This window comes from Panthera uncia, chromosome C2 (genome assembly GCF_023721935.1).
Source record: "Panthera uncia isolate 11264 chromosome C2, Puncia_PCG_1.0, whole genome shotgun sequence".
Classification (NCBI taxonomy): domain Eukaryota; kingdom Metazoa; phylum Chordata; class Mammalia; order Carnivora; family Felidae; genus Panthera; species Panthera uncia.
Genome location: NC_064810.1, coordinates 51,546,679 through 51,559,503, shown reverse-complemented (window position 1 = coordinate 51,559,503; position 12,825 = coordinate 51,546,679). Strand labels below are relative to the sequence as shown.

The following is a 12,825-nucleotide window of genomic DNA, read 5'->3' as shown; positions in this document are numbered from 1 at the left end:
TATAATCTGTTATATTTCTTGCCAAAGGATCTAGAAGAGGAAGGTGTAAACTATGAATATGGGGCTAAGTAAGGATACTAGCTGCTGTCACATCCCCCACTGGTTGACTGATGGCAAAAATGGTCCTAATCCTCTCCCCTGATCTTTATGCATACTGTTTGACAAGTGTTTCTAGCTCCTTCCATTCAATAGATGATTTTCCCACCCTTGAATTTGAGCTGGGCTTGGGACTTGTCTTCACCAACTGAATGTGGAAGAAGTGATGGTTTGCCAGAGGAGCCTTGCAGATTTCTGCTTCCTCTCAGAACCCTGCTTCCACCAAGAGAACAAATCTAGGGAAGCCTGTTAGAGAACCAAAGACCATGGAGAAGAGTCAATTTTCCCTGAATGACAACCAGCCAACTCCCAGAAGCAAAGCTACCTCAGCTGACCCACAGCAGATTACAGTAAAATGAAGATATCTAACTAAAATCAGAAAAACACCCAACTGTCCAATCTAAATTGCCAGCCTGCAAAATAATGAACTGCATAAAATGGTTGCTGTTTAAACCACTATGTTTTGGAGTGTTCTATTTTACAGCACAATTAATTGATATACTATGGTTCAAAAATGTAATAAGAGCAGCTACATGGGTTTTTATGTTTTCTTGATTTGGAACTAGGTAAATTCCACACTGATAAACTCCCCAACTAATTAGGGAAAATACTTGGGGATGTGCTGACAAGAGTTTTAGCCACAATGACCAATGCCGTCTCCCTTCATTCTGCTGTATTATCAAGAACAAAATTATGGCATCCTTTGTGTGCTTAGATAATAATGTCTCACCTTTCCTACCTCCATTCCCTTTTGGGGTTTTCTGAGTACTTGAGACACTTAGATATAGATGAACCAAAGAACACATGGGCACCTAATTAGGAAGTCAGTGTTGGCACCAAATGTCCTAGCCATATTGTTGGCTGCCCCAAGTCAAGTCACCTTACATGTACAAAAAGACTTAAGAGCTTCCTTCAATTGTATAGACATCCCTGACAATTATTTTTATATCCAAATTGATAGTGGATCTACTGAGAAACCTCATAGAAGAACAGAATGGGAATTGTGCAAATGGCGGAGAAAGGGTTTCAGAATCAGACTGAAATAGGCTTTCATAGATACAAAGTATATCTCCCAGGTGAATTCCAAACACTATTATTCTCTTGGTATCTCAGGTCAATTTGGTTTCCATTCCAAACCATGGGATCCTTAATGTTTTATACCCACTACAATATTCTGAGGTTCTAGGCTCTTACTTTACATCTCTCCTATACTTGACACTATAGGGAGGACATGTGGCCTCTTATTGATATTTCCCTGTAGCTTATAAATAAAAAAGGTTAGAAATATGTACTTTGTCAGCATGAGAGTACTTACAGTTAAGTAGTCTAAGACATATTAACAGGCAAGTCATTAATACTCATAGTGACCATATAATTTGTCATCCAAACTGCACTTCTGAAGGTGAAGTAAGGTCCCATTAATAACTGAATCAGGACATCAGGATAAACCAGGACTGTTGTGGATATACCGGGATGTATTGCTCAGAGTAATAGAGGAGAGAGTTTTAGGGGGAAAAGGGGGGGGGAGGACAGGGGGGCTAACAAGCCAGAGAAGCTGGACAGCAGTCTGATTTCTGATTAATCTATTCTCCCAGTTTAGTTTCATTATGTCGCAATGCTATGAATTCTTAGAAGATCAGACACAGGCATGTTCATTGAAATACGTCAATTCAAAGTCGAATTAAGTAATCCTTTGATTACAAACTGTTTTGGATTGGACTGATTTCCCCTTGAATGGAATGGATAATTGAGAACTGACTGGATAAATAAGAGAGTAAGCACTAAAAGCTAATTTCATTCTTGGAAAATACACTACAGTAATGGACTATGATAATAGGTTACCATAAAACAATTACTGAATACCACAGCATATTTGGAACTAGTCCTAGTTGAAATATATATGATATTACATCTAGTAATAAGGTGAGAGGAAGCATATAAATCCTGTTAATTAAACAGAGAAATTAGCTGAATGGTAATATAAGTAACTCCAAATATATAATACTTTGTACACTGTAAGGATACTTGTAATAACTGTAGGATTTAACCTTATCAAATAGCATATAATATCTTCTTCTTAAATATAAAACATATATTTTAGTCCTGACTTTATTCTCCATAGGGGAAATTCTGCCCTAATTTAAAAAAAAAAAAAGTAATGAGAAATTCAAGTGAACATGTTTCCAGTCTTTTTTCATTTCTTATTGAACATAAGAAGGGGCTCTTATATCCAAGAGTAAATACATAGATGAATGTTACATCATACCCACCACTCTTAAGGAAACTTTCTTTAATATTCCAGTGAGTTAGCTCATTTCTTAATATGCCACATACATTCATGTGTAAAAAATGAAATAGGCCTTTGTTAAAACCTAACAATGAAGAATAAAGTTGACACTCTGAGAAGTTAAATTCAAGTTTCTATGTATACACACTATTTTATCATAGTTGCACCTATGTTGCTCTCTTGCATAATTGGTAATATACATGTCTGTGACTGCTTGAGTTAACAGCTTCAGAGAGTGAGAACCCTTTGGTGATATTTTATGCTAAATAAATGACTAGAACAGAAAGAAGTGTGTTTAAGAATATAAAACAAGATGATTATAAAGTATCTAAGATACTGTATGACAAAATACTAACTTCTTACACCAAGTAATGTTAACAACTTAGTGATCAATTTTACAAAGGCCTATGTTTGGTGATCTGAAAACTTGAGAAAAAGAAAAAGGAGAAAAAAGAAACAAAAAGAGACATTTTTGCCTGATTTTTAAAAAATGGTATGTGGGTCGCCTGGGCAGCTCAGTTGGTTAAGTGCCCCACTCTTGATTTCTGCTCAGGTCATGATCTCACAACGGTGAGACAGAGCCCCGCACGGGGCTCTGCCATCAGCACAGAGTCTGCTTAAGATTCTCTCCCTCTGTCCCTCTCTCTGTCCCTCCCCCTCCCCTAAGATAAAAAATAAAAACTAAGTTTTAAAATGGTCAAAGTGATAATTAAATGTAATAAATTAAAGAGTGTTTTTCTATTAATAATATAATGTCATATAGCACATTAATATAACATGCTTTAGTTGAAAAATTCAAATGCTGAGCAAGGGAATTACTAATCTCACCAAAATCAGAACCATGCATTACAAAGACAGAAAAACTTACAGATGGGAAATAAGAAGGAGGAGGAAAATAGCTTTCCCAAAGTCAGAACATTCCTATATGACATAACTGAAACTGAACATGTGAGTGCTGACTCCAATAAAAAAATAATTTCTGGTAACACTTAAGACTATTAAAGTAGACTTTTATTGATTTTCTTCTCTTTAATAAGTTAACAGCAAACAAGCATTCTCTTCCAAAATTCTATTTAAAAAGATAAGCTAAATTGAATTTTCTAAAAAGTCAAAGTTTGAAATTGTGTCATGAAAAAATTTTGGATTTCTATAGATTTTAAAACCACAGGAAAGCATTATTATTTTCTACTTCCTTCCATAGCGCACTTAAAACCACCTTGCAAATCAATTATTTTAGGGGCATCTTAAGGATGTACATGTAAGGCTTTGTCACATGAACATATTAGCATCAACGATCACTTAACATTTCATTCTAGGAACCACATATGCAGTTTAAATAGAGGCAGTCTTCCAGGACATATGGGTTATACTAATGGCGTTTTCTGAGACCTAAAAATCTCTCTTTTCCCAGGATAGTAGGAGACTAAATCCTCTCTATCACACTTTTTTTTTTTTTTTTTTTTTTTAATAGCCCTCTTCAGGCCTGGAGGAATAAGCACAAGGTATTATAATGGGTTTAAACAAGTAGGAAAAGAGATGGAAATTTCGCAATTGGGTACCACTGACATTTTCTAGCAACACAATTTATATGAACTGTATCCATTCAGTCTGTCTGAAAGCATTAGAAAAATACAAGTGGATAATGACTCTGCCTTGACCAAATCAGCATTTTACCTTAGGTCATTAGAAACAGGGTTTTTTTTTAATTTTTAATTTTTTTAAATTTACATCCAAATTAGTTAGCATATAGTGAATCCATGATTTCAGGAGTAGATTCCTTAATGCCCCTGACCCATTTAGCTCATCCCCCCTCCCACAACCCCTCCAGTAACCCTCAGTTTGTTTTCCATGTTTATGAGTCTCTTCTGTTTTGTCCCCCTCCCTGTTTTTATATTATTTTTGTTTACCTTCCCTTATGTTCATCTGTTTTGTGGATAATGACTCTGCCTTGATCAAATCAGCATTTTACCTTAGGTCATTAGAAACAGTTTTGAGCTAAAGAGATCCCAGAGAGTAGATCCTTAGTCCACTGTTTTACTTACATATGAGAGAGTTGAAGTCCAAATATGTGAAATAACTTGCTCAAGTGCCCAAAGGTGAATGATGCTGAGCCAAGCCTAGGAAAGCAGCTTACTGAAAATAGTATCCCATTAAGTTGTAAATGACTATTGGATTATATAAATCATCAAGGAAAAAGCAATATTTACTGGCTACTAAGCAGTTTGCCATTTTTAAATTAATAAATTTTAATAGTCCCACATCAGGCAGTCTGCAAAGACATTATTTGAGTTGATGCTTTCCCCAAGGCCTACTGAGATAAACAATGCCTTGAGAACATAATACCCCACTCTGGGGGAAAAACTTAAGTGTGCTTATGTCTTAGAATTAACCTTGTATCAGTAAGAAATTAAGAAAAATTCCTGAGAAGGGTGCACACCAAAGATCCAAGAGAAGAAACAGTTAACTGCACCTCCTTGTTGTAAGTAATCAAGGAAAGCATTTTTTTAAAAAAGCAATACAAAATGTCACCACAGGCTGACGCTCTTTCTACAAGGATAATGAGATTCTTGCTTCCTCGGATGCTCAGCACTTACTTCACTGCCTTCATCTCTGAATTCAGTTTCTGTGGTTCATACATACTGTCCCCCTCCCTTCAAAACAGGTGACAGGCCATGCCCGAACGTATCAATGACTATGTAGCGACTACAGCCCAAAAGACCTGCAGAAGCAGTTCCACAGGCGCGAATTTTTGTTCTCTAGGTCTCAACACACACTACTAAAAGTGCTCCTTAAATGAAGGGTTGCAGGCGGGTAAGTCAGTTGGTCTCTTGGATTAAGCCAGCCTGGCCATTGGCACGTATCCCCAACGGGCGCAGCTATGCAGAGGGCTCCGAAGGAGGCGCACTTGCCTTCCAGGACTTGCGTCCCGAGTCTGGACGAGGCGCTGTTAGTGCCACAAACCTTTCTTTTAAACACACTGACACCGAGAATTCTGTACATATGCCAACCCAATAAATCCAAGCAAACCACTGATCTAAGGGTCTGAGGTTTCTGACCCTCAGATCAGCCGAGGTTGGCGGCGCAGCTAGAATGCATCCAGCTCACCGAAAGCGCGCCGCTGGGAACCGGCTGCAAACGCGAGCTTGCGGCTCCAAAAGAATCTCAGAGAAGGAAGTCTGAAAGCGGAACCGCTCCCTTTTTAGCAGCTAAATATGAGGGAAAACCTGTCCTCGGAGGTGGCCCGACTGAAAACTGACTCCAGAGCGACCGCACGGAAAAGGAAACCGGGCGTGTGCGTGTTCTCCCGGGGAATTGGTGTGGTGAGACTGCAACTCTCCAACTGGGCAGAGGGTTAAACTGAAAACCAACCGTGGGGAGGGTGGGTCTTTGCATTTTACTAACTTACCTCACCCTCGTCCACCCTCCTCGCCCCTCGGCCCCAGAGTGAGTGCCCTTCCTTCCTACATCGGACAATGGGATCAGGAAAAAGTGAAATCCACAATGTGCCAAAGTCAGGTGGCTCTCCCCTGGCCACGTCCCGAGTGTGCTTACCCCAGCCCACCTGCTTCAAATCCGGTTCAACTCGCGCTTCACACGCCCCGCCCTGGAACTAGAGATGCGTCGCAGATGATTCTCGCTAGCCTCAGAACTGCAGGTGAGCTCAGGACCTCACCCAGAAATGTAACTTTATAATAGAGATCGGGCGAGGGCACCCACCCCCCTCCTCCGCACCACCACCAGGAAGCCGGCACAGCAGCAGCAGTTCACAAACACTTGTGATCTTCTGGCTCCAGCCCCAGCCTCACTTTCCCTCTTTTCCTGGGAGAGCCACGGAGGCTTCCAAACATCTTTTTCTTTTTTTTTTTTTTTTTTTTTTTTCAGCCTCAGCTTGGTAACTGAAGGGATGTTGAGAAATTAAAGACGCGGAAAGGAAGTGAGTCTTTCTTTGCTAAAAACTAAAGAAAAGGATAAAAGAACAAACAGAAGCCGAAAAAAAAAAAAAAAAGGAAGTAGGAGTTTTTACTTGCAAATGTCTATGAAGGGCTGGAGATAAAACTTCAAAAGGAGAAAACAATTCCAAAAATTACTCGAGTCTAGCGAGCAAATGAACCTGCTGCTCTATCAAGTGACGGCGAACATACAGAATGCCCTGTTAGGGACCAACTCGCGTCGGCCACCCGGTGGGTCTCAGGATGACAGCCACAGGGGCCGTCCCCAGGGTAGGAAAGGGATTCCCGGCTAGATATTTTAGTTATTGGGGATTTTGAGTTTCTTGCTTCTGAGCCTCAGTACATTACTGAAAACTGAGGTTGAATCACAGGTCCTGTAAAATCCACAAGCCACTCACTAAGGTCTCACAACCCTGGCTGCCAAGTCCAGTTCAGGCTGCGTCCTTTGCCTGCCACCACCCCTGCACTCATTACCCACCCAGACCATGGGGGAGGGGGCTTCAAACCACGGTTTGAGCTGCGGGAGGTTTTTCTAAAAAGGAGTGATTAAAGTCCTACCTTTCTCTTCTACCCTTCCTACCCCTTCTTCACCTCTTACCGAGGGGAAGTTACCAGGGGATTTATCCCCCCAAAAGTGCAGACAGTTATTTCTCGGAAAGCTAAGCGAAAGGAAAACTGCCCGGAGCGCAGTGACGTGGACTTTGATATCCAAAGACTGGAGGAATTGTCAGAGGGCAAGGGCTCGCCGCCTAGGCGGGAGCTGCAAGGGCGGGGGAGGGGGGGGGAACGGGGAGAGAACCAGACGAATACTGCCCGTGGGCCCCTGGAGCCCGAACCCCGGCAGCACCCAAAGTTCCTGGAGATTTACCCAAGGCCCCCAGTCCCTGCCCAAACTTGAGCCAGCCGGCCGAGCCCAAACGTGAGGCACAGGTGACTGAACCCAGGGCCAGATGTGTGCCCGCACCGCCCCCACTCGCCCCGGCTCACAGCCCCGGAGGTGCGAGGCCTGCGCCGCAGACTCAGGAAATTGCCCCCGTTCCACGTTGGCCTGGGCTGCTCCCAGGCCCCTGCTCACCTGGCCGGAGGACAGCGGCGGAGATCAAGAGGCAGAAGACTAGACGGCAGGAGGGGCCCGCCTTCGATGCCATATTCCTCCTCCTCGTCCTCTTTGGGGGCCACCGACAGCGTCCGCGCCGCAGGAGGGGGCGTCGTCCCGGCCCCGCGCTGCCCGCGAGCTCGCAGGTCCCAACGCAGGGGGCAGCGGCTTCTCCCAGGCACACCGCCCCCCCTGGGCTGTGGCGCTGGACCTTCGGCTCTCCGCCGCAAGCAACTTTCCACCACGCAGTGCCCCAACTCTTCCTTCCTCCCCTTCAACACCTGCCCTTGGCCCCAGTGGCTCCTTCTCCCGGGACCGACGACCCTCTCTTCCCAGGAGACACTTGACTATTTCAGAAAGGTGTACGTGGTTCTTTCAGGCTGGTCTGTTGTTCTCCCTCTCTTGGAATAATAATAATAATGGTAGTGGCAGTGTGCATAAAAAGCCCGGTGCTAGGCAGGAATCGCCGGGGGTGGCCACAGGGGCGGCGAGTCCAGGCGGTCTCCTCAGGTGGCAGAGCCGTAGCAGCGAAAGCAGCGGCGACGGCAGCGGTCTCAGGGCTGCTCTGAGTGGAGGGACTGGAAGGCGTGTGTAAGCTTCCTCTCTCCTCCTCCTCCTCCCCCCACCGCCGCCCCCCCTCCCTCCTCTCTCTTCCCCGCTTCCCAGGACGCAGCGCCGAGCAGGTGGTTGGAGCACCGACCTGCAGCCTAGAGGCGCTGCAGGACCGAGTCGCAGACGGAGCCCAGCTCTGGAACTCCGCGGGTGAGCAGCTCGCGGGATCCAGGGGCCCCCGAGTGGGAGGTGCTTCCCGCGGCTCCGCCCCCGGAACCACGCTAGCCAATACGGAGCAGACACAGGCGCCGCGAGCGCGCGGGGAGGGGAGCCCTCGGGGCTGCCAGTAGCCGGCGGCTTTACGTTCGCCCTCTCGGTCCGGCCTCCCATTTCTTGGTCACCACGCAACCTCGCCAGGGTTCACAGAGCGCTTGTCCCCAGACGCTGAATCCAGTGGCTCGCTCCGCAGGGATTTTTCGGCGGTGATGTTGCAGCCTCCATCTTCAATGAAGAGAGTAGCGGGGCAGGACGCTGGGGGGGTGGAGAATTCCGGATTGGTGGGGCGGGGCGCGCCTTGGGTCCTAGGGCGGGAGCGGAGGAGGAAGAAGGGTCTGGAGGGGGTGGCAACGGTGGAAACTCTCCTCCTGAGTGTTAACTGGAGCAGCTTCTGGTTGGCCGGGAGCAATCCAAATCCTGGGCTAATTCCTCCCCGTTTTGCTCCCACTAACCCACCTCTCGAACGCACCTTCTTTTGAAGGCAGATCATTCGAGTCGACTGCCCCAGTACCAAAGAGAAAATATTTACTCTTTCCCGGGGGAAATTAAATGAGGAATTTTTAGATCATACTTCGTCACACGGATTTTCCCAGTGTCTACCTGCCACAGCATGTGTCTTTTTTGTTTTGAATTAAGCGGCGGTTTTTAGTTACAAACAGAAAATCCTCAAGTTACTCCGATTAAAAGTCTAACTCCTTCTCGTCCGTTCCAGAAAGCCAGGCATCCCAGCAGATGGACAGGCTTCTCTGGCAATTTCTAAAGACTGAACCATCTCCCAGGCGGAACATCGGGAAGCTGTGCCTTTTTCAGATCAGGCAGAGACCATGCAGGAATATTTTCCTCTTGAACTCCGGGGTGGAGCTGTTGGAGCCCTAAGTGGCTCTAAATCAGGGATGCTGGATCACCACTCTGATCCCGGAAGCATAATAAAATCTTGGTCCCTCAACCACTTCGCCAGGGCATTAAATAGCCTTTCCTGCATCACAGGGTCAGCCCTGTGTGAGGCTAGTCTCCTGCAGAGAATGCCAACTAGTAGTCCTCACATACTGAGCTTTCATCTGAAGGCTTCGAGTCACCAACTAGATGGGGGTGAAGAGTTGGGCGGCAGGGGAAGCTTATTAAGACAAGTAGACACATGCCGGCACACACACACACACACACACACACACACACACACACAGAATGATCTCTGAATCTTTTATCTTTTTTTATGCTGGAAACTATCAAGCTCTGTCTTCAGCTGTGATTTTTGTCAAAAGCCTGCCTGTCTAGTCCTCCTGGTTTTCTTTATATCAACAGTATCCTAGAGTAGAGCTCTTATATATTTTTCCTCTTAAAATAAGTAGTTTTTTGTGGTTTTTTTTGTTTTTTTTTTTCCTGCTTGGATTTAACATTAACATTTCATTTGCGTCTTATGAACCAACTGGAAGGCTAACGCTAGGAGACAAATGCCTTTTAGTTCAGTGTTTCATAAGCTAAGTTTGACTGAATTGCTAGCATTCCGAAGGGATCTCATAGAATTCCTTTAGGAAATTGTTTTTCTTTTAACAGCAGCTTTAAGTAGCTCCTACTAGAACAAATCATCCTAACTATATATTCAGCCTAGATCCTCCGCTCTGTCTACCTGACTCCCTTTTGTTTTGGGGTTGGAGTTAATACAGCATAATTGTTAAAAAGTAGATCTGCAATCGCGGTCCGTGAGTTCGAGCCCCGCGTCAGGCTCTGGGCTGATGGCTCGGAGCCTGGAGCCTGTTTCCGATTCTGTGTCTCCCTCTCTCTCTGCCCCTCCCCCGTTCATGCTCTGTCTCTCTCTGTCCCAAAAATAAAATAAAAAACGTTGAAAAAAAATTAAAAAAAAAAAAAGTAGATCTGCAAAAGGCACACTGTCTGACTTGGGTTCTGACATTTACTAGCTGCATGATCTTAGTCAATTCACTTAACCTCTCAAAGTCTTAGTGTCTTTATTTGTAAAAAGTGATAACAATAGTACCACTCTCTTGAGACTGGTGAGGATTAAGTGAGATCACACAAAAGAACTGCTTAGGGGGAGTAGAAGGAGCTCTGGCTTTGGGGAATAGTCAGAGTCTGGTTAAAATCTTTCTTCTGCACTTACTCAGCAACTGACCTTGAACAAAAGTCAGCCTCTCATAATTAAAGTATGATGACCTAGTAGAGTGCCACCTTCAAAAGGGTGCAGCTAGATTGGATCAAAATATATTCCATAACTTAAGGATATTATGCACACACATGCACATGTATATGAAAGCAATATACATATTTATCTGTAAAGTCACTTGCTTCTAGAGTTCCTTTTACAGAGGAATATGTCCTAGTTCAGGAAAATGCCTTGATAAGCCACTTGGAGCAGTAACACCAAAAGAAGGCTACTAGTTATATATAGCTAAGACCACGAAAGTGAGGGTCATCTGACAATTTATTAAATAACATCATAAAAACTTAAATAAGAATTACGAAATGATAAAAATAAACATAGGAGTTTAACAGGGGAGGGAAGAAGATGATGCTGAGAGAAAGGAAGGGACAAAGACCAAGCCATATTGTTATGAGTTTGGAAATGGTTGAAGGCCTTCAAATATACTTTAATTAATTAAATAGTAACAGTTATTGATCACATGCTGTATGTTAGGTTATTCTAAGCAACTTATATGAACTGAAATAATTACCTCTTCGAAAAAATCTTAGGAGATAGGTGCCTTTGGTGTCTTCATTTCACTCATGAAGAAACTGAAACCCAGAGACAGGAAGGTCACTTCATGATTCATAGCAATGGTAAAGCCTTTGTTCTAGCCCACACACTTTGATTCTAGATGATTCCAATGATATTTTCCTGTCAATTTAGTCATGCATAGAATGGCTACTTCTTACTACAAGAGGTCAGATGAATAGTGTTCAACCAGAGGAAAACATATTTCATTCTGGAGCTTCATCCCTATCAACTTGGCTCATTATCCACTTTGCTTATCAGAGATGTCTAACAATAAATTTATGACTTATTTTGTTTGTTTGGGGGACTTGATTTAGATAGAAATCTCTTTACCTTCTGAAACTTTAATAAAGTCTCCTACCCTCAAACATATTTTCCTTGGGGAAATTAACTAATCAGGCAATGCATCCTATCTGTATGAGCCAGGTACAGTGCGTACGAGATGTCAAGGGCATTTCTAGACTGAAATAATTTACCATAAGCAAAACTCAGAGTTAAGAAACTTGAGAATATAAGCCCCACAATGTAGTAAAGAGAGTATTTGTCCTTCAGAATCTAGAGAATGGGGGATTGGATCCACCTTACCTTGTTCTTAAGAGGAAGAGCTTTTCCAACTGCATCTGGATTACAATTGCTTTTGTTACAACTGAGAATATATAGTATTCCAATGATATTTACCAGACGATTTAGTCACACATCAGTACTTCTTACTACAAGAGTTAAAAGGAATAATGGTCAGCCAGAGAAAAACATTTCATGTTACCAAGAACATGAAAAGAGTTTTGCATCTTCAATATAAAAGAATTCATCATCAATCAGGACAGTATGTTCTAGGCAGTGACACAGCACACCAAGCAACTCTCCTACTTAGAATCCATTGAGATCAGAACTCAGGACCCCTAAGGCTCAGACCAGGAACCTTTGCCCTGCACTAAAACATTAACCAACAGTATGTGACAAACATAGTCAGGTCAGGCATGTGAACATTTGAAAAGCTGAGATGATTTTGTTCTTGTTCTAATGTAAACAGTTTCCTACCAGAAATGAAATTTCACTAAAGATGGTATTGGAGGCTGGTGACATTTATTCCTACCACCTTATATCATCATGCTCTGTGTAAGGTTCTAGTTTTTGAACAAAACAGGTAATGCAGTTCACGGGCATGCAATAAATCTAATTCACTTTCTTCCCCTCCACCTCCCCACTGATGATTAGACATTTCTAGCCAATACTTTGCAAATACACTGAGCACTCTATAAATAATCACATTTGAATGGTGAGTGAACTTTTTCACAGAATATAAACCTCGAAACAAACTTACAAGGGAGAGTGATATAAGGAGATGAAAGGTGTTTCAAGTGGGTCTTTAATGATTGGACTAGTATGATTCCGTTAAATCAGTTCCAATGTGTGGTTTTCTCCCCCACACCACCGATCAATTGTTGGACACTAGCTGGATGTTCTAGAATTCAACTCCATTCTGACAGTATCTACCTGGAGACAGCATCAGCCAGTTGGAAGAGATACATATGGCAAGATGTGTGGGAAGGAGAGCAAAGCTTTCATGCTCTCTGAGGATACAACTCTCCCCAAATCTCCATGTGTTCACCAACCTCGAAGCTCTCTGAATCCTGTCCTTTGACATTTGGAGAAGGCTCCATTACATAGGTATGACTGATTAAAATCATTGGCCCCTGGTGATTTTAACTCAATATCTGAGTCCCTCTCCCCACCCAGGAGGGGTGGGACTAAAAATTCCAACCCTCTAATCACCTGATTGGGCCTCCTAGCAACCAACATTCATTCTTAGATTATCCAAAGGCTTTTCCAAAGTAACTCATTA

General features: G+C 43.4%; 1 protein-coding gene and 1 long non-coding RNA gene across 3 annotated transcripts in view; both read right to left on the bottom strand.

Annotated features, from left to right (window-relative positions):
* The window catches only part of ALCAM (activated leukocyte cell adhesion molecule), a 213,674-nt gene extending 205,661 nt beyond the window's left edge, over positions 1–8,013 (bottom strand). The window contains exon 1 of one of the 2 annotated variants that reach the window (XM_049628114.1): positions 7,409–8,013. In XM_049628114.1, the coding sequence (XP_049484071.1) occupies positions 7,409–7,481 (73 nt within the window). In that variant the 5' untranslated portion in view covers positions 7,482–8,013. The remainder of the gene's footprint in view (positions 1–7,408) is intronic. The other variant, XM_049628113.1, reaches the window with a different exon arrangement.
* A 2,885-nt stretch (positions 8,014–10,898) lies between these two features.
* Positions 10,899–12,483, bottom strand: LOC125920911 (uncharacterized). Its single transcript, XR_007457242.1, has 3 exons — positions 12,304–12,483; positions 11,568–11,692; positions 10,899–11,002 (listed from the first exon to the last, which is right to left on the bottom strand). It is a non-coding gene; the product is annotated as an uncharacterized LOC125920911 (long non-coding RNA).
* Between the last annotated feature and the right edge of the window lie 342 nt (positions 12,484–12,825).